The 22659-nt window shown below is 37.9% G+C and overlaps 1 protein-coding gene across 1 annotated transcript in view; it reads left to right on the top strand.

Moving 5' to 3' along the window:
- The first annotated feature begins 522 nt into the window (after positions 1-522).
- Positions 523-22659, top strand: part of LOC107584388 (vigilin-like) — a 29941-nt gene continuing 7804 nt past the window's right edge. The window contains exons 1-25 of the mRNA XM_016270979.1: positions 523-586; positions 1613-1692; positions 2700-2798; positions 4227-4375; positions 4490-4705; positions 4789-4995; positions 5077-5292; positions 11699-11905; positions 11993-12100; positions 12972-13076; positions 13995-14073; positions 14432-14571; positions 14683-14787; positions 14896-15009; positions 15282-15368; positions 15771-15902; positions 16006-16224; positions 16350-16571; positions 16655-16873; positions 18367-18505; positions 18598-18713; positions 18803-18907; positions 20523-20657; positions 20782-20925; positions 21063-21242. Of these exons, the coding sequence (XP_016126465.1) occupies positions 2723-2798; positions 4227-4375; positions 4490-4705; positions 4789-4995; positions 5077-5292; positions 11699-11905; positions 11993-12100; positions 12972-13076; positions 13995-14073; positions 14432-14571; positions 14683-14787; positions 14896-15009; positions 15282-15368; positions 15771-15902; positions 16006-16224; positions 16350-16571; positions 16655-16873; positions 18367-18505; positions 18598-18713; positions 18803-18907; positions 20523-20657; positions 20782-20925; positions 21063-21242 (3420 nt within the window). The 5' untranslated portion in view covers positions 523-586; positions 1613-1692; positions 2700-2722. The remainder of the gene's footprint in view (positions 587-1612; positions 1693-2699; positions 2799-4226; positions 4376-4489; positions 4706-4788; positions 4996-5076; positions 5293-11698; positions 11906-11992; positions 12101-12971; positions 13077-13994; positions 14074-14431; positions 14572-14682; positions 14788-14895; positions 15010-15281; positions 15369-15770; positions 15903-16005; positions 16225-16349; positions 16572-16654; positions 16874-18366; positions 18506-18597; positions 18714-18802; positions 18908-20522; positions 20658-20781; positions 20926-21062; positions 21243-22659) is intronic.

Here is a 22659-nt window from a genome sequence, read left to right as displayed (position 1 = left end):
TGTTGATTTTAATTATTTTTTAATGGAGGAATGAGGGCATAAAGAGCCGATCTTTTGCTAAGGATACAAGATTTACTTTTAGTCTTTCCAAATTATAATTATTATTTTTGTTTACTCATTCCACTTGTGATAAACCAATAAAATTGCATAGCAAAAGCCACAAATGTAGTGATGGAAACTAAACTGAAATAATATTACTTGAAATGCACTTTAAAGGTAAAGGAAAGAGACAAAGAAATCTAAAGTAAATTGTACAATATCCAATATAATCCAATAGGATATTATTTGTACATCTACCAGTATTTACAAATCAAGAATCGTTTTTTAATAAAATAATTATCTGTTTCCTTGAATTTAACATTGATTTCTACATGAAAACATTAACAAATAAATAAACATACAAGAATGTGTCTGATTCATGAATACAATTTATACACCATTTTGTTGTTTGTCAACCGCCAATAAAATTTCAAGAAGAAGAAGAATACAATTTATGAATCAAAGATTCGATTCAGTTGGAGAGTCGATTCTCAGCAGCAGTGTTTACTGTCAGCAGACCAGCGGCTAGGCTTTTTCGTCTGATAAGGTGATCTGTTGCTTTTGTTTCCGTAGACGTGCTAATTATCGCACTGTTTTGCTGACTGAATGAACATATCCGCGTTTTCTGCAATCAGATGACCGTATTTAAAGCAGAGATAGACACTAGCTCTGTAGCTAACGAGCTGTTACATGTAGCAGATTAGCTGGCCAGCTAAACTCAGATATCCTGAATATTCTGCAGGCTAGAATATATAATACTAAGACTATCACCACGATACAGAATGCATCTGTCCCTCACTTTGATATTCAAGGCTTTAACAGCTGTTTTAACTGACAGTTGCGCTGTTATGTCTCATGCAGTGTTGTTAGCCTGCTTCAGTATTTGTTTACACAGATCTGCTGCTCTACACTGAGCTTGCAGATGATATGGATCTTGATAGTGTAAGATATATTAATTTTATATAGTATGAAAATAGACAGGAGAGCACGATAATTGCTTATATTGTTGTTTGTTTTGATATTGAACATGCAGGTTATGAAAAATATATATATTTGCAAGTGGCTTGCATAGGTCCCTCAATACCTAAAAGCTGTGTATATAAGGCATTTTTTCCTGCACACACTTATCACCGCAAGAGCAGACAAAGTACCACTCGGCAATTAGATCCTCATAATATTAGAAAATAATGACAAGCCTATTAGCCCAAAATTTGTTATATTACATGTATTATTCTACTACATGGGTAATTTACTCTCTCAATGAGTGTTAGATGAATATGTGTAAAATGTGTCAATCCCATGTGTAAATACAATGTGTGTGTGTATTTTTGCCATCACTACAGTAAGCACAAACACCCACATGCCAATTAGATACCTAGTCACCTGAGAGTGAAGTGGAGGCTGTCCTTAGCACCACATCTAGCTATTGCCTCCCACAGGACAGACCACTGTGACTCGCCCCCCCTCCTTGGTCAACCTCAGAGGGCCTTGCTACGAGATGCTGTTTTTTTTATGCTGTATATGTAATCACAAGGCTGGTTACAATCTCTCTTTGTTAACCTCACCCACACAGGGCTGAACAAACAGACTGACACCGAAGAGCTCTCAGTAGCATCCACCTGGACGGACTTTCTGGTTTTCGACCCATTGCAGGTGGGTAAAAATGTGTGGCTTTGGCATGATTGTGACATCAAAGAATGTTGCATGCACTTACATAATTTAATATAACTTGTTTTTAATGCACGTGTGCAGTGTATAAGCTGCAGTGAAGTCTTCTGAAAACTGTTCAGAGAAAATGTAACTTTCAGTGAAAAAAAATATATATATATAATTTTCAATGAACAATACCATTTGATTAGACCAGATGTTTTTAATGTAGGGTTCGGGGACCCCCAGGGGCCTCCAAAGGAGCGCTAGGGGGTCCATGGAAAAGTTTAGAGAAAAATAATGTCAAAAATATAAAAATAGTTAGTGAAAATAAGATTAAAATTAAAACTTTGCTTTAAATAAATAAAAATTGATTAAATTAGTAAAAAGGTAAGTGATTAAATGAATGCATAAAAAAGCATTCAATTAAAATAAATATATATTACATCTAACAGTAGAGTACTATAAGAAGTTAAAAATGTGTAATCATTATTTTTTAAACAATATTTTAGACATATTTATAAAATAAATTTTTCACCGTATAAATTAGGTCTTTATACAAGAATGCTGTTTAAATTTTAGGAGAGGATCCCTCAGACAAGTACGATCATATTTTGGGGTCCGTGGCATCTCAAAGATTGAAAACTCAATTTTAAACAGTTATCGTTTTAAACAACGATCAATAATTGTTACATTAGTCGAGCTCACACAAGGCTTTTCGTCAGATTTCACAGCTGCAGTGTCTTTAATTGGAGAGCTCAGGTGGAGAAAGATGCTGTTGGGCTCAGGGAGATGCCAGTGTGTGCCGGGGCCCTGCTGGGCTGCTGAAACCACTGAGAATAGAGCTCAGCATGCACTTTATCACTCAAATTAAAGTAGTCCCTTACTGCTATGCTCTTTTAGTTCGTTTTATTGATGGCTGTGTGTTTGTACTATATTCTATACTATTATATTGTTTATTTTTTTGCTATTTTCTCTCCACATGTCCCTCCTCTTCCTCCTGGTCTCTGCAGGATAGCGGATCAGGTCTTGAAACATGAGCTCTGTGGCAGTGTTGACTCAGGAGAGTTTTGCGGAGCACCGCAGTGGCTTGAAGGACGTTGAGATCACAGGTATGACGACTGTGGCAAAATTAGGGGTGAAACTATTCTTCTACATGATTCAGATGTTTAGCATCGCATGTCTAATGGCAGGAATCGATAACAGATGTAACAGTGAATTAAAAGATGCACATGCAAATACATTAGTATATTAAGTAGCGGCAAAGATCATGTATACTAATGATTTGTTACTGGAACAGTTTTACACCTAGTATTAAGGCCCGTTCACACTAAGAACGATAACTATATTAGCATCCACACCAGCAGACGATATTGTCTGCCGCTTTAAATTCTCAAGCTCATTATGGCAGGATTGATTCTGATTGGGTGTAAATGTTTTTATCGTTTATCAGCTGGAAAAAAAAGTCTGAAAGTGATTCCAAAGATATAATTTCTCTGTGCCTTTATCGTTATAGCTGTGGTATGGACTCTACTATTCTTTCATATTTAGAATGATTTTTTTAAAGGGGTCATATGATGCGATTTCAAGTTTTGCTTTCTCTTTGGAGTGTTACAAGCTCTTGGTGCATAAAGAAGATCTGTAAAGTTGCAAAGACTGAAGTCTCAAATCCAAAGAGATATTCTTTATAAAAGTTAAGAGTCAACCACACCTACCTAAAACGGCTCATTCTAACACGCCCCCACATGTCTACGTCACTATGTGGAAATATTAGCATAATGCCGCCCAAATGTTCACGCAAAGAAAGAAGGCGTGGTTTCAGGAACAGCAGTAGTGTTGATGCAGCCATGTCAGGGAGACGCTGTGTGATTCAGTGCGAAAGCAAAAGCACTTTATTTGGCCTCCCGGAAGTAGATTCAATTAGGAATCATTGGTTAAGATTTCTCTACAACAGAACAGCACAACCCAGATGTTCGAATTTGTGCAACGCATTTTATGGACGACTAGAAGAGTGCTTTTTGAACCTAGAAGAGTGCAAGGCTGGCTGTGCACAAAGGCTATTTCTTAAAAAAAAAAAAAAAGAAAGGCATGTCAACATATTCTGTTACACCAAATACACAAAATAATGATCTTTAAAATAGCATCATATGACCCCTTTAAACTATGTCTTTATAAGTCTTTATATTATGATTCTTAGTGTCAACAGGCCTTTAGACACATCTCTTTGTTTTTGAACACTGATGCTGAAAACTTGTGCTGTTATATAAAATAATATAATAATTATTTCCATTCATAATTATCAATATTAAATATATAATTGATGTATCCTTGTTGGTGAAGTAAACTGAACAACTAAGATGTACAAAAAAGAAAAAAAATGTGTTAGTATTTTCAATAATTGTTTATGCAGTTGGTATTTCTTTGTTCTATATGACACTGGTTGATTGTCTTTATAAAGCATCATACTGTTATTATCAAAATAATGCAAAGAGAAGTTGTTGTGTGCATTTTACAATTCCTTTTTTATTTTCTGTGATTAGGTAGTGTGCCAGAAGATGAAGCATATATACCCACCTATCTGGAGGCCTTTCCACCTTTACCGGACAAGGGCACTCCAGGTGAGAAGACAGGTGAGCCGGCAGGTGCCTGGTGCAAAATCCGACCCATCAAAGCCTCTGTCATCACTCAGGTAACATATATAATCATCCACAGAAGGTTTATACAGTCTGAGTAAGCTGCACTGTATCTTTTCCGTGTTATTGAGGGCCTGCCACACTTTTTCTACTTCTCTTTGCACCTTCAGGTGTTCCATGTTCCTTTGGAGGAGCGGCGGTATAAAGACAACAGTCAGTTTGGTGAGGGTGAGGAGGCGAAAGTATGCCTGGATATCATGCAGAAGACCGGGGCACATATCGAACTCTCTCTTGCCAAGGACCAAGGCCTTTCCATCATGGTGACTGGAAAACTGGATTCGGTTATGAAAGCGAGGAAGGAGATTGTGGCCCGACTGCAGACTCAGGTGCTTGTTTGAGTCTTGCATTTCTTATTCGATTCATTTTACTGTATGTTAAAAGTTATATATTTGAATGCTTAACTTCTTAGGCGTCAGCGACTGTGCTTATTCCGAAAGAACATCATCGATTTGTGATCGGAAAGAACGGGGAAAAGTTGCAGGAGCTGGAGCTGAAAACAGCCACCAAGATCGCCATCCCCCGCTCTGACGATCCCAACGCCAACATCCGTATCACCGGCACCAAGGAAGGCATTGAGAAAGCTCGCCATGAAATCCAGCTCATCTCTGCTGAGCAGGTAACCATCGAAGATAGATGAGATGAAGTTTTGCGTTTCATTTGTAATTCAGTCTTATTATGACCTCACTGTTTGCTTTAGGATAAGCGTGCAGTGGAACGTCTGTCTTTTGAGAAGGCTTTTCATCCATTCATCGCTGGTGCATATAATCGACTCGTTCAAGAGCTTAGTCAAGAGACCGGCGCTCGTATTAGCATCCCACCACCCAGCATACCCAAAGATGAGATTGTCATTACCGGCGAGAAAGAGGCAGTTGCCATGGCGATTGCCTGCATCCGGGCCATCTATGAAGAGAAGGTGATTCACAATTACACTGTCATTCATAATTTTGGGTCATTTAAAAAAAATTTTTTTTTTTTAAAGAAATCAATAAATTTATTCACCAAGGGTACATTAAATTGATCAGAAGTGACAATAAAAATATTTATAATGTAAAAAAAAAACCTGTTTTAAATAATAAATAAATAATAATAAAGGAGACCTATTATGTCCCTTTTTACAAGATGTAATATAAGTCTCAGGTGTCCCCAGAATGTGTCTGTGAAATATCTCCTCAAAATACCCCACAGATCATTTATTACGTCATTTTGAAAACGCCTGTTTTGAGTACAAGCAGAAACACTCTGTTTTTGTGCATGTCTCTTTAAATGCAAATGAGTTGCTGCTCCCCGCCCCCTTTTCCAGAATAGGGCTGTGCCTTACAGCTCATGCTTCAGATATTCTGCTAAATAACATATGTTTGGTTTTGATTATCATGTCTATCACGCTGAAATCATGCGTTCTAAACCATATTAGTTTAAAGGTCCCATATTGTCAAAACTGAAATTTCCTGGCGTTTTTCATGATAACTGAGGTCTAGGTGCTATGTAACTACCATGTAAGTTTCAAAACAGTCAGTCCACAGCAAAATTCACACAGCCTGATTAAACTAGCTGTGATTTTTCACAAACCGTTGTGACTTCCGTAAAAAGTTGACGTCAGAACTACACAGTCACCGCCTTCAGTCACCACCCTGAGCACCGCCCACCGTCCCACTCTCCTTTTGCCAAACCCCAGACAACATCGCGGAAACATGTCGAAAAGGTTAACTTTAACCACAAAACCAGATCAGCCGACCTGTAACGTTACACTCTCACTCAAAGGATGGACGATCTGACAGGATTGTTACTATGAGGTGGATCACGTCTAACGTGTATAGTAAAGACAAACTCACCGTGTCTATCTAGTCATGATGAAGATGTATATACATTTTAATTTCAGCAGGCAACTATTTTTACAGCTACATTATTGTTCCAGCCACAATTAATCACAACAATGTATATACAATTACAAATGATTATATATAAATTGTCAGTTTGTTGTTTTATACACATGCACACAGACATTATTTCATACACGACATAGTCGTGAGATGCAAGAAACATAGCCATATGGCAAGAAATCTGTAGACGCGCCAATAACAATAAAAGACAATACTTTATTGAACCTTTTCTGATAAGAAGTGTCGCATTTTTGACGATCGTTTCTGTCCAGTCTGCTCGTTTTATCGCGTTTAACCACAGCTGTCGTCGTTTTTTTGTCTGGCAGTGGCAGCAGATATGTGACCAAATTTCTAATTTGAGGCTGTATTACGTCAATTCTAGCACCCAACATCACAACAAGATGATATTTTAAGCTCCTTATGTAGCCGAATCTGCGCTGGTTTAAATGGGCCACCTCCAGTTTCCCCTTTGTTTTGCTGCCTCCAGCTAGCGCTGTGACGTCGCTGACCCTAGTTACCTGTGGTTGGTCTGGCCGTGCGTCACTCAGAAAACAACAGGCCAATCAGAAGAGAGGCTCATGAATATTAATTAGACAGGCCAAAATCGACCTGTTCTCATCAGGGCTCCTGAGAGAGGAGCTGTAAAAATATTTTGAGATGGTTTTTGGTACTTATACCGCAAATACGTATATATTCTTAAGGACATCAAGACTTAAAATAAAACTCCAGAAAGGTGTAAAATATGGGACCTTTATAAACAAACCAGCAAGCTCCACCCAGATGAGAAAAAGTAACACAAAAATAATGCAACACATTACTTTTCATAAAAAGTAACTAAATTAGTTACTTTTTTTTTGTGGGAGTAGCGCAATATTGTAATGCATTACTTTTAAAAGTAACTTTCCCCAACACTGATCTTCAGTGAGAGGGATGGATATTCGAACCCTCCTGAAACAGGACAGAGCTTGATTAGCCAGCCAGTGTTGCCAAGTCTGCGTTTCCCCCGCAGAATTAGGTTACTTTAACACTGTTGCTGCGGGTTGTTTTTCATGTCTATGGGTTAAAGCAGGGGTGTCAAACTCAGCCCTGCAAAGTTCAGTTCCAACCCTGCTCTAACACACAAACCATGTAGTTTCCAAATTAGCCTGAAGGACGTGATTAGCTAGATCAGGTGTGTTTAATTAGGGTAGAAGCTAAACTTTGCAGGGATCCGGCCCTCCAGGAACTGAGTTTGCCACCCCTGGGTTAAAGCGACCCCAATAACGTGATATTTAGCCCATGGAATACGAATTGTACCAGGGGGAACCCCGCCAAAAAACATGTAGCTATTTTACCCCTTTGGAGCACAATGTGATTGGGCTAGTTTTGAGTAGCAATTGGGCAGGTTTTGTTCTGAAAACCTGGCAACCCTGCAGCCATAACCTGTATAGACCTCATTAACCAGCGATTAAACAGTCAGGGACTGTTTAATAACTGCAAAGCCATAACCAATTCACTGCTGTCACAAATCATCTCATCGCCGAAGAATGAGGACTGCTAATTAATTAATTAATTTATTCTGAGTACCATTATGCCACTCAGGAATCTGCCGCACTGATAAGATACTTATCAGTCTCATGAGTGCTATTATATAAAACGCAGGACAAAACTGCAGTGGTCAAAGCCGTTCGCATTTCATTACTTGTTGGCATGACAACTAACCGCGATGACACATGGGTTACAGAGGAGAGGCCAGGTCTTTATAAACGCGGTTGTTTGCATTTGGAGATTTTTGTAAAGTGGTGACATCATTTCCTGAAGCATCCTTCTCATACTGTATGAAATATGAAGAGTTTTAAAAGGAGCGAAACATTGAGCGTGCTTGGTAATGATGCAGCGAGTAAATAGAATTTCTTCGGTTTTAACTGGCATATTCATCACCCGCAGTATGTGCGCTTTTCCTGTCTGTGTTATAGTCTCAAACTGTCCTATTTCTACTGTACATTTCCATTTAGTTGCTTAGCAACAATGCACTGCCAGAGGAAAGTCAGATGATAGGAATTACTGCTTCATTTGAAAAAGGACATTTAATATATAAATGAAACATGAAATAATAACCTTCTAAGCCAAATAACTTTATGACCATAAAACTATTAGATCAATAAAAATACATTTAAAGCTTGATCACATCTAACATGTATAGTAAAGACAAACTCACAGAGTCTATCTAGTCATGATGAAGATGTATATACATTTTAATTTCAGCAGGCAACTATTTTTACAGCTACATTATTCACAATTAATCACTTAATCACAACAATGTATATACAATTACAAATGATTATATATAAATTGTCAGTTTGTTGTTTTATACACAGACATTATTTTCGTGAGATGCAAGAAACATAGCCATATGGCAAGAAATCTGTAGACGCGCCAATAACAATAAAAGACAATACTTTATTGAACCTTTTCTGATAAGAAGTGTCGCATTTTTGACGATCGTTTCTGTCCAGTCTGCTCGTTTTATCGCGTTTAACCACAGCTGTCGTCGTTTTTTTGTCTGGCAGTGGCAGCAGATATGTGACCAAATTTCTAATTTGAGGCTGTATTACGTCAATTCTAGCACCCAACATCACAACAAGATGATATTTTAAGCTCCTTATGTAGCCGAATCTGCGCTGGTTTAAATGGGCCACCTCCAGTTTCCCCTTTGTTTTGCTGCCTCCAGCTAGCGCTGTGACGTCGCTGACCCTAGTTACCTGTGGTTGGTCTGGCCGTGCGTCACTCAGAAAACAACAGGCCAATCAGAAGAGAGGCTCATGAATATTAATTAGACAGGCCAAAATCGACCTGTTCTCATCAGGGCTCCTGAGAGAGGAGCTGTAAAAATATTTTGAGATGGTTTTTGGTACTTATACCGCAAATATACATTATTAAGGACATCAAAACCTAAAACAAAACTCCAGAAAGTTGTACAATATGGGACCTTTAAACTTTGGTTTTCTGAGCGCATACATCTGAAGCACTCGCACAGAAAGTGGCTGTCACACAGCATGTGAGTACTAAACTAAGTTCTCTTTCATGTCTTATTGTGATTAAACTGTCAAATACATGCAATTTTATGTTAAAAACATACATAAGTTACAAAAACACAGTCAGTTATGTCTGTGAAGGTAAACAGCTGGGAAAGAAATCGCATGTTTATATTAGATCTGTGTGGCAGCAGCGTAATATACAGTAAATAAATCAATAAATCCACTGCTCTCTTGTCTCCTCTGAGGCTGGGACTCTAAATAGTGTTCTGTGCTCGTCAATGTAGCCAAAGACAGAACAGTTAGCATGCTTTGCTCGAACTTTTGCCATGGCGTTAGAACTGGTACATGGTTTTTGCTTGCGAAAACACAATGGCGCAGCCGTGGGTGGAAACTTCCAGATTAAGGGGCGGTAATATTATAATAAGATACATCACAAAATCTGAGCATCTTGTTTTTTCACAACATTGCAGAGAAAGGCTTACCAAAAACAATTTACTGGGTTGATCTTTTTCACGTTCTCTGGGTTGGTAGATGCACTGGGGACCCGATTATAGCACTGAAAAAGTCAGATTTTCATGACCTTTAAGCTGCACAACTTTTTAACATTTATAAAAATAAGAATATTTTTTGATCTAACGTGTATAGTAAAGACAAACTCACCGTGTCTATCTAGTCATGATGAAGATGTATATACATTTTAATTTCAGCAGGCAACTATTTTTACAGCTACATTATTGTTCCAGCCACAATTAATCACAACAATGTATATACAATTACAAATGATTATATATAAATTGTCAGTTTGTTGTTTTATACACATGCACACAGACATTATTTCATACACGACATAGTCGTGAGATGCAAGAAACATAGCCATATGGCAAGAAATCTGTAGACGCGCCAATAACAATAAAAGACAATACTTTATTGAACCTTTTCTGATAAGAAGTGTCGCATTTTTGACGATCGTTTCTGTCCAGTCTGCTCGTTTTATCGCGTTTAACCACAGCTGTCGTCGTTTTTTTGTCTGGCAGTGGCAGCAGATATGTGACCAAATTTCTAATTTGAGGCTGTATTACGTCAATTCTAGCACCCAACATCACAACAAGATGATATTTTAAGCTCCTTATGTAGCCGAATCTGCGCTGGTTTAAATGGGCCACCTCCAGTTTCCCCTTTGTTTTGCTGCCTCCAGCTAGCGCTGTGACGTCGCTGACCCTAGTTACCTGTGGTTGGTCTGGCCGTGCGTCACTCAGAAAACAACAGGCCAATCAGAAGAGAGGCTCATGAATATTAATTAGACAGGCCAAAATCGACCTGTTCTCATCAGGGCTCCTGAGAGAGGAGCTGTAAAAATATTTTGAGATGGTTTTTGGTACTTATACCGCAAATATACATTATTAAGGACATCAAAACCTAAAACAAAACTCCAGAAAGTTGTACAATATGGGACCTTTAAACTTTGGTTTTCTGAGCGCATACATCTGAAGCACTCGCACAGAAAGTGGCTGTCACACAGCATGTGAGTACTAAACTAAGTTCTCTTTCATGTCTTATTGTGATTAAACTGTCAAATACATGCAATTTTATGTTAAAAACATACATAAGTTACAAAAACACAGTCAGTTATGTCTGTGAAGGTAAACAGCTGGGAAAGAAATCGCATGTTTATATTAGATCTGTGTGGCAGCAGCGTAATATACAGTAAATAAATCAATAAATCCACTGCTCTCTTGTCTCCTCTGAGGCTGGGACTCTAAATAGTGTTCTGTGCTCGTCAATGTAGCCAAAGACAGAACAGTTAGCATGCTTTGCTCGAACTTTTGCCATGGCGTTAGAACTGGTACATGGTTTTTGCTTGCGAAAACACAATGGCGCAGCCGTGGGTGGAAACTTCCAGATTAAGGGGCGGTAATATTATAATAAGATACATCACAAAATCTGAGCATCTTGTTTTTTCACAACATTGCAGAGAAAGGCTTACCAAAAACAATTTACTGGGTTGATCTTTTTCACGTTCTCTGGGTTGGTAGATGCACTGGGGACCCGATTATAGCACTGAAAAAGTCAGATTTTCATGACCTTTAAGCTGCACAACTTTTTAACATTTATAAAAATAAGAATATTTTTTGAGTACCAATCAGAAAATTTAAGAACAATGATTTCTGAAGGATCATTTGAGATTAAAGACTGGAGTAATGGCTGCTGAAAATTCAGCTTTGCCGTCACACATTTCAAAATCTATGCAAAAAGGTAGCTGTTATTTAAAATTATAATAATATTTTACAGTATTACTGTTTTTTGATCAAATAAATGCAGCCTTAGTGAGTATAAGAAACTTTGTGTACACACACAGAGAAATGTGAAATTTCACATTTAAAGCCTGGTGAAATTTCCTGACCTACTTCTTAATATTCACAAGCAGAAACGAAAAACGACCACAATCTCAGTGGAGGTGAAAAAGTCACAACATAAGTACATAGTAGGCCCCAAGGGCAACACCCTGCAGGAGATCCTGGAGAACACAGGGGTGTCTGTGGAGATGCCCCCTCTGGACTCTGCATCCGAGACCATCATCCTCAGAGGAGAACCAGATAAGCTGGGTCCGGCTCTTACGCAGGTGTACGCCAAGGTCAGTTGTTTTGGCATTTTATGGCCTTATTTTCAACAGAATGCATGCAAAAGGCTGCTTTTCACATGCCACTTGTGTGTTTTGCAGGCTAAAAGTGTGATAGTGGTGGAGGTGATTGCTCCGGCTTGGCTCCATCGTTTCATCATTGGCAAAAAAGGACAAAACATCAGTCGCATCACTCAGCAGCTGCCTAAGGTATAGAACATTTAAATGCGAAGTCACCCTCATGTCGTTCCAAACCTGTAAGACCTTCGCTCGTCTTCGGAACTCAAATTAAGATATTTTTATATCTGACCCTCCATAGACAGCAAGGGTCCTACCACGTTCAAGGCCCAGAAAGGTGACCCATAAAAGAAGAAATTGTTGAATAAAGTCATTATTTTTGTTTTCTTTGAGCACAAAACGTATTCTTGTAGCTTCATAAAATTAAGGTTGAACCACTGCTGTCACATGGACTATTTTATCGATGTCCTTACTACCTTTCTGGGCCTTGAACGTGGTAGTTGCGTTACGGTCTATGCAGGGTCGGAAAGCTCTTGGATTTCCTTAAAAAATATCTTAATTTGTGTTCTGAAAATGAACAAAGGTCTTACGGGTTTGGAACGACATGTGGGTGAATAATTGATGACGGAACTTTCTTCTTTCATTTTTTTTATTTTCATTTTCACTATCCCTTTAAAGCTTAAATACAATCACCAGAAGTATAAAGCTAATGTACAGGCTATAAACGTCATCACCACCAAGCTTCTGTGAACCCTTTCAAACTTTATTTAAAATCTTAGAGTTAGAATAGTTTTCAAGAGTGCAAGTATAAACACAACGAGGCTGTAAAAGCAGACTAGTGAGTAGAGAGTTTACCAGTGTAGTGTGATGTTTTTTGATGTCCCAGTCAACCTCTATAGTCCTATTAAGCCACTTGTTAGCAATCACCTTTTTCAAGATACATAAAAGCTTAAAAAATCATGAGTGGGGTAATATTGTTATGTTTTATTTCATAGAATAAAATGTGAAAATAACTTGTGTTAACCACATTTCAGGCATTTAACCGGCTGTTTGTCATCATTAGGTGCATATAGAGTTTACTGATGGAGAGGAACGTATCAGTCTGGAGGGACCAACGGAGGAGGTAGAACAAGCTCAGGCTCAGATACAGGAGATCATCAAAGACCTGGTAAGAGAACCCTCAAATCTCTTTTTAGCAGTTTTTTTTTCTTTTGCTCTTGTTGTTAAAATGAAGATAGAATGGAATAAAAAATGGGAAATTTGGTTGCTAAAAAAGGTTGCTTCATATCTTATAACTGTTATGGTTTAAGATTTCAGTTATGGTTTGTTCTTAAAGGGGTCCTATTATGCACTTTTACAAAGTCTTGATTTTGTTTTGGGGGTGTACTAGAACAGGATCCCATACTAAGTTGTTCGAAAAACACATTATTTTTCACATATTTTACATTATTACAACACCTCTCTCCCCAGTCTGGCATGAACGGCTCGAATAGTTCCTGTATCAAATGAAGGCCCGCCTTCTGAAATACGAAATGTGCTGTGATTGGTTAGCTGGGCCAGTGTGTATTGTGATTGGCAGCACTCGGCGCCTGGTCTGGAAATGTCATGCCCCTTACCATAGCCGCCTGCGAGCTTCAGTGTAAATATTGCGTCAAAATCAAAGCAATTTGAGCGCGATTTAAACCCGGGTGATTGTAACCGCTCTAAGTTCGTCTGCCTTGGGAAAGCTAGCGTGTCTCCGACATAGTGATAACACTCGTTGCCTTCTCTAGTGCAGCTCAACCAGGTCTCATCCCATTCGTCGATATTTGTAATATCACAAATCCCGGAAAATATGCGTTGTAGTCCAAACCAGTCGTTCGTTGTAGTTTTTGAAAAGTGATTTCTGTTAAATAAAATATCTCCTTTTGAAGTGGACTTTGAGCTTTGTAACCTTGCAGATCTTTTTTATGCTCAAACAGCAACATTACAGACTAACTAAAGTTGAAAAAGTGAAAACGCATAATAGGACCCCTTTAAGGTTTCAGCCTTTGTGGAATATAAACAGTTTAGGTATAGTCCAAGTATTTTATTTTCCTCCCTGCAGATGGCAAGAATGGACTATGCAGAGATTAACATTGACCAGCGTTTCCACAGACATCTCATTGGCAAAAACGGGGCCAACAGTAGGTTAAAATCTGAAACTTTAGTCGTGTTTGGGATGCCTGGATAGAAACAGAGCTCATAGCACAGATAGAAATTGATGTTTGAATAGTCAAATAATTGTGATTTTACACATTATTTGATTACAAGCAGTGCACAATGACAATATGCAACAGTTGCAAATGTATATCTCCCTCTCTATTTAAATATAATATTTCATGTGTTGTTGCCATTACAACAGAACCTGAGAAAATGAATAACTGCGTTGCACACTGAATCTGATTCAGTGACTCTTTGAGTTATCCCTAATATATCTGTTACAGTGAAGTTGATTTGATCAATGAACAGTGCAGATGAATGAATTATTGGTGCTTCTCCCAGTAAATCGGATAAAGGAGCAGTATAAGGTATCAGTGAGGATTCCTCAGGACTCGGAGCGCTGTGGGCTGGTTCGTATCGAGGGCGATCCTCAGGGAGTACAGCTCGCTCGCAAGGAACTGATGGACATGGCCCAGCGCATGGTGAGACGTTCTATATGGAAATCACAAGAGCTCTCTGCATATGAGATTCATGAACCTATCTGGCACATTTGCCTGCATGGTTTAAGCTTTGTTGTTTTCTGGCATCTTTAGGAAAATGAACGCACGAAAGACCTGATAATAGAGCAGAGGTTTCACCGCACTATCATTGGGCAGAAAGGAGAGAAGATCAAAGAAGTACGGGACAAGTTTCCTGAGGTGCTCACTGCTTCATTTTGTAAAATGCAGCAACATCTATATTCTCCTGCACATTTTTTATAGCATTACATGAGAGATGATTTCATACAGATGGTTTAATTTTCGCAGGTCATTATCATCTTTCCAGACCAGCAACAGAAAAGTGACATAGTACAGCTCAGAGGGCCTAAAAACGAAGTGGAGAAATGTGCGAAGTTTCTGCAGAAACTCCTCGCTGAGCTGGTACAAGAGTAATTTCCTCTAGCTTCCTTCCTGCTCTCAAATAACATTTGCTTTGTGACTAATACAAGGTCAAAGAAAGAGCAGCTATTATGAGCTCAGACAGCTATGAAATGATCATACTCAGCCTACAGATGACAATCTCTTGCAATGCTATTATAGTTAAGGCACTTTTTCGGTTTTAAAGTAAAAGAGCTGAGAAGTAGTTAACTCTTTGAATTACATTGAGTTTTTTGTATTATATTATATTTGTAATTATATGTTCATGTTATTAGGTTGAGAGCAGCTTCTCAATTTCTGTACCCATCCACAAGCAGTTCCACAAAAACATAATTGGTAAAGGAGGTGCCAACATTAAAAAGGTGAGGACACAAAGTCTGCCATTTTATTTAGATTTGTAAAAATGACTTGTTTTTAATACTGCAACAAAAATGTTTGGTACCCAAAATCAGTACAGTATGTCTCTTTTCTTGCTTTGCTCCTTTATTAGTTTACCTTTATTTCAAATACCGAAAATTTTGGTTTTACTTAACAATAACAGCACTGGTTCATAGTGAGAAAAATGACACACACAAAAAAAGGACCATAAAAACACTGAGAGTATTATAGCATGGCCACAGAATGTTTAAAAATAACATTCAGCATTTGAATAAATAATAAAAATTTCCATTTTTACTTTTAGTTTATATTAACCGCTATTTAAATGTTGTGTTAATGTTATTGTTTTTTTATGAGAGAAATCGTTGCTGTGTAAATCTATATAGATACGTGAGGAGACCAACACCAAGATTGATCTCCCAACGGAAAACAGCAACTCTGAGATGATTGTAATAACTGGCAAGAAGTGCAGCTGTGAAGCCGCACGAGATCGGATTCTCGCCATTCAGAAAGAGCTGGTGAGAGAAACAGGAAGCTAGAAAATGTATTATAGGTGTAATTCCCAGTGCTCTTAGTTTTTCTTCTCTCACACATTCTCGCTTGATCTTTCAATTCTCCCAGGCCAACCTGAAGGAGGCTGAGGTTTCCATCCCAGCCAAACTGCACAACTCTCTGATTGGATCCAAGGGCAGTCTGGTGCGCTCTGTGATGGAAGAGTGTGGGGGTGTTCACATCCACTTCCCTGCGGAGGGCTCAGGGTTGGACAAGGTCACTATCCGAGGTCCTGCAGAGGAGGTGGAGAGAGCCAGGAGACAACTGCTGCAGTTGGCGGAGGAGAAGGTGAGTAATTAGATGAAGATTTCAAGCAGAAAAGCAAGAAAGACAGCAGTGCAAAAAACACTGCTAGAATTTTCATAATCACATGACCAAGTCATTTTTGAATCATTTGTTTTTTGTCCCACCAGCAAGTCAACAACTTCTCAGTGGAGCTTCAAGCCAAGCCAGAGTACCACAAGTTCCTGATAGGCAGAGGAGGAGCTAATATCCGACGGGTACGGGACCGAACCGGAGCACGGATCATCTTCCCATCACCAGATGAACCAGAACAGGAGCACATTACCATCATGGGTAAAGAGGAGGCTGTATGGCTTGCCCAGAAAGAGCTGGAGACCCTCATTAAAAATCTGGTATGCCAGAAGAGAAAGCAAAACATTTGAGGTTGTGTTTCTTTGAATGCACTTCCTGCAGTTCATCTGTCCTTTCTTTTCAGGATGACGTGATAGAGGACAGTATGGTCGTGGACCCCCGGCATCACCGTCACTTCGTCTGTCGGAGAGGGCAGGTGTTGAGAGAGTTGGCGGAGGAATATGGCGGTGTAGCTGTTAGCTTCCCTCGCACGGGCACACACAGTGACAATATCACTCTCAAAGGACCCAGAGAGTGTGTTGACGCTGCTAAGAAACGCATTCAGGAGATCGTTCGAGATCTTGTGAGATTCATATTCAATCCATGTGTACATATTGTATGTAAATGCAGTGATTTTTCGACCAAGAACAGTATATACACTGCTGTTCAACATTTTTTGAAAGAATTGATAAAAAAATATATTTAAAGAAACTTAAACTGAAAATAAACTGAAAGAAAAAAACACAAAATATTAGAAAACATATTAGAATGATTTCTAAAGTATCATGTGACATTTGAAGACTGGAGTAATGGCTACTGAAAATTCAGCTTTACCATCACAGGAATATATAACTTTTTTTTAATATATTAAAGGTGACATATCATGAAAATCTGACTTTTCCAGGTTTTAAGTGCTATAATCAGGTCCCAGGTACATCTAGTAACTTTGTTTTGGTAAGCCTTTTTCTGCAAGCATCTGAGAAAACGAGCGCGTCTGATTTTGCTCCCTTGGTGACTGGCAAAGTGATCTCATTATAATATTACCGCCCCTTAATCTGAGTTTCCACCCATGGCGGAATTGTGTTTTCGCAAGCGACAACGGTGTAGCATTTCTAATGCCATGGCGAAAGTTTGAGCAAAGCGTGCTAACTGTTCTGTCTTTGGCTGCACAGACGAGCACAGAACACTATTTAGAGTCCCAGCCTCAGAGGAGACAAAAGAGCAGTGGATTTATTGATTAATTTACTGTATATTGCTGCTGCCACACAGATCTTAAATAAATGTGCGATTTATTTCCCAGTAGTTTACCTCCACAGACATAACCGACTGTTTTTGTAACTCATGTGTTTTTAACGTAAACTTGTGTGTGAATGAGAACTTAGTTTAGTACTCACATGCTGTGACAGCCGCTTTCTGTCCGTGTGCGCTCAGAAAACCATATATCAGAAGTTTAAACTCGTATGGTTTAAAACGCATGATTTCAGCGTGATAAGCATGATAATCAGAACCAAAACAGATGTTTTTAGCAGGTAGGAGGCAGCTCTATTCTGGAAAAGGGGGCGGGGAGCAGCAGCTCATTTGCATTTAAAGAGACAGGCAGAAAAACAGCGTGTTTCTGCTTCCACTCAAAATAGGCATTTTCAAAATGATATAATAAATGACCTGTGGAGTATTTTGAGTTGAAACTTCACAGACACATTCTGGGGACACCAGAGACTTATATTACATAATGTAAAAATGGGCATAATATGTCTCCTTTAAAATAGAAATGAGTTATTTTAAATTGTCACAATATTTCACACTAATACTTTTTTACTGTATTTTTGATCAAGTAAATGCAACCCCAGTGAGAATAAGAGACTTCTTTCAGAAAACATAAAAAAAAATGGTTGAATGGTAGTGTATGTTGCCTGCTTATAAAAGGAATCTTAGAGAAGACTAGAACAATAACATGTTCACATATTCATATTATTATTGTTAACAAAAACACACACACATGCATATATATATATATATATATATATATATATATATTGATTGTATATTGATGGTCTTTATCTGCTAATGTGCCATCAGGAGTCACAGGTGAATGTGGAGGTGTTGATTCCTCAGCGGTACCACAGAGCCATCATGGGACCCAAAGGCTGCAAAATACAACAAATTACACGGGAACATGAAGTTCAGATCAAATTTCCAGACAGAGATGAGTCTGCAGGTCTCTTCCTTAGTTGAGACTTTTCTTCATTGTGTTAAATGATGACTAGAATATTTATGAGCTGTATTATTTCTTGTTTTTGTGGCTGGCAGTTCAGGAAGCGGCATCTCAAGAGAACGGGGATACGGACCTCATCCCTCGGAAGTGCGATATCATCACTGTGACGGGTCGAGCTGAAAAGTGCGAGCTGGCTCGTGCAGCTTTACTTGTAAGGAATTCTGGAAATTCTAGCTGTCTCTTTTGTCCTGTGGTGGATCATTCTCTTTATCCCATTTTTCCTTCCTTTTTGCATTCTAGGCCTTAGTTCCTGTGACGATTGATGTTGAGGTTTCCTATGACCTTCATCGTTACATCATAGGACAGAAAGGAGCTGGAATAAGGAAAATGATGGAGGACTATGAGGTAGAGACATATTGAATTGTACTTTGTACTACCGTTCAAAAGTTTGGGGTTAATAAGATTGTGTTTTTGAAAGAACTGCTCACGTGAAGCAGTAATGTTATATATATTGAAAAAATAATGTTTATTTGATCAAAAATACAGTAAAGACAGTAATGTTATCAGATACTATTACAACTGTTTTCTATTTTACTTCAGTCTTCAGTGTCACAAGGTCCTTCAGAAATCATTCTAATATACTGATCGGTGCTCAAGAAACATTTCATATTATTATCAAAGTTGAAAACAGTTGTGCTGCTTAATATTCTTGTGTAAATCATGATACCATTTTTCAAGATTCTTTGATGAATAGACAGCATTTATTTGAATGGAAATCTTTTGTAATATGTGACCCTGGAGCACAAAACCAGTCTTAAGTCACTGGGGTATATTTGTAGCAATAGCCAAAAATACATTGTATGGGTCAAAATTATAGATTTTTCTTTTATGCCAAAAATCATTGGGATATTAAAGGTGCTGTATGTAGGATTGACTGGACTAGGTATTGCAATCCAAATTCAAAATATTGGAAAGGGTTTTTTTCGCCTGGCCCCTCCTCCTCAGACTTGACGCACACGCAGGTTGCCAGATTGATGACACAACAGGAACGAGCGCACTTGATGATGAATGAAATGAAATATGCCTTGTTTTCCGCCAACTGGAAACCCGGGGTCCAGAAATACAATTGGGTAAACTGGTAGTGGGCGGGTTTCACAAACCGAAACAGAGACCGACATTCCGGCCCGGAACGCACATTTTCAAAGGAGAATAACTGACTGTAGCATTGTTTTTCAGATAAACAAGTACGTTAACTTAGCATGTTTCTTAAATATCTGCAAACATATTATGGTATTTTTATGCTTTAGTAGAGTCAAAAACTTACATACAGCACCTTTAAGTAAAGATCATGGTCCATGAAGATATTTTGTAAATTTCAGACTGTAAATATATTAAAACTTAATTTTTGATTAGTAATATGCATAGCTAAAAACTTAATTTGGACAACTTTAAAGGCGATTTTCTCAATATTTAGATTTTTTTTGCACCCTCAGATTCCAGATTTTCAAATAGTTGTATCTCGGCCAAATATTGTCCTATCCTAACAAACCATACATCAATGGAAAGCTTATTTATTCAGCTTTCCATTGATGTTTAAATCTCAATTTCAAAAAATGGACCCTAATGACTGGTTTTGTGGTCCAGGGTCACATATTATAAATGTCTTCACTTTCACTTTTGATCAATTTAATGCATCCTTGCTGAATAAAAGTAGTAATTTCTTTAAAAACAAAAAATCTTACTGACCCCAAAGTTTGGAATGTGTAGGCATAAACAATCCAACTTCAATGAATTGAATTGAACAAAATCATGTTAATTGGACAGTAAAGTAAAAAATGAAAATTCTGTCATCAATTACATCACCCTCCTTTTATTTTCTTCTGTAGAACACAAAAGAATATGTTTAGAATCATGTCCAAGCTGCTATTTTCCATACAGCAACAGTTGACCACGGTCTGTCAAACAAATTGTCCAACTGATGAGTGAACGTTAATGTGTCTGGTTGTGCTGTGCTGTGTAGGTCAACATTTGGGTTCCTCAGCCTGAGCAACAGTCAGATATCATAAAGATCACAGGACAGGTGGCCAGTGTGGAGCGGGCCAAACAGGGACTGCTGGAGAGGGTCAAGGAGCTGCAGGCGGAACAGGAAGATCGGGTACAACCTGTGCTCAACACCGCTCTGCTGAAATCAGAGAACATGCTGTGACAACAATTTCCAGATACGACCTAAAATGTACTTCTTGAAATAGGATATATTCTTTTTTCTTGTCTGTTTGTAGGTTTTACGGAGCTATAAGGTGACACTCTCAGTAGACCCCAAATATCACCCCAAAATTATAGGCCGCAAAGGAGCCGTCATTTCTCAAATACGCAAAGACTACGATGTCAACGTGCAGTTCCCTGACAAGGGTGATGAGCAGCAGGTATGAAAGCAGATTGCTTTCGAAAGAGCATTTCCTCGTTCTTTAACCCAGACTGGGTTCATACCTTTCACACCTGTCATCCTGCTTCTGTGTGTTTAGCTGTCAGTCTTTCTTCACGCGACTCTGTCTCCCTCTAGGATGTAATCGTGATCTCGGGTTATGAGAGGAATGCTAACGAGGCCAGGGCGGCTATAGAGCAGCTGGTGGCAGCGCTGCAGGATATGGTGAGTGAGGACATCCGGCTGGACCGGCGGGTCCACGCACGCATCATCGGAGCACGCGGCAAAGCCATTCGGAAACTCATGGAGGAGTTCAAAGTAAGAACACTTTGCATATTTGACAATAGTGAAAAAACTATATAACATCTAAATTAGTCATGATATTTTATATAATAATAATAATGATGATGCTGATTCAGTTTATTATTAGAAACTTTGGCGTACATTATTTAACATAATAATAACAATCCTTATGATCATTATTATTAATTGTTATTATTATTAAAAAATAATCACCATCACCAATATTTAACATCATTATCATAATAGTAATTAATAATGATGATTATGATCAATAACAATCATTATGATCATTATTATTATCTGTTGTTGTTATTATTATTAATATTAAAAATAATTAACAGTCACGTTAATTAAGTTAATCACCAGTATTTTACAACATAAACATAATAATAATATTAATAATGATAATGATGATCAATAACATCATTATAATATGTATTAACTATTATTATTATTAAAAAATAATTGCATTTACCAATATTTAACATCAGAATCATAATATTAATAACGATAATGATGACCAATAACATCATTATAATATTTATTATTAACTATTATTATTGTTAAAATCATCACCAATAAAAATATGAACTACTATTGTTATTTTATTATTATCATAATTATCAATAATAATAACAATTTGTATTATTACTGTTATATTAAAAACAATTACCATTATCAGTAATAATAATAATAATAATGATGATGAATAATTTAGAAGTTTTATTCGCCAATAGTGCCATAACTATATAACATCTAAAATGTGTAGTCATGATATTTATAATTATAATATTAAAAAGTCTAACAGCAACAATGTTTATAATAATAATAGTAGTAATATTATAAAATATAAAATATATAAAAATTAACTTAATAATTTTCCAGAAGAGTTCAACCCAAATATTCAGATGTGTGCAGCACATTTTATGGAGGACTGTTTCCTGATCCTGGTAGAGTAGACTACAATGCCGGCTGTTCTGACTCACAGATTGTAAATATGTTTTTTATATTTAAAGAGTTTTTATTTTTTATATTTTTATATTTAAAGCGAGTTTTTTGGGCAGTGTAGTGTAGGGCTTGTTGTTTGTCATTTCTCCGATCACAAATGCAGACATGGTTTTATGTTTATGCATAAAAAGACAGTATACTGTAAGTCATTATAATCCATCCACTGGATGCAACAAATGCCTTGTTTATAATGGGTTTTCATGTTTTTGAATCATCGCCCCGGCCTGACAGGGCATCATAACAATATGGTAGGGGCGTAACATTTCCGTCACACGCTTTAGGTATTCGGCCAATCACAACACTCTGGATAGCTGGCCAATCACAGCACACATAGCCGCGGGAATGTATTTTGTCCAGGGGGGGCTGAGAAATAAAACTTGTGGGGAAGGGGGGGTCACGTGACAAGAGTGATGCGAGAAGAAAC

Source organism: Sinocyclocheilus grahami, unplaced genomic scaffold (assembly GCF_001515645.1).
Source record: "Sinocyclocheilus grahami isolate Dianchi unplaced genomic scaffold, SAMN03320097.WGS_v1.1 scaffold59.1, whole genome shotgun sequence".
Classification (NCBI taxonomy): Eukaryota; Metazoa; Chordata; class Actinopteri; order Cypriniformes; family Cyprinidae; genus Sinocyclocheilus; species Sinocyclocheilus grahami.
This window is presented reverse-complemented; position numbering and strand designations above follow the sequence as displayed.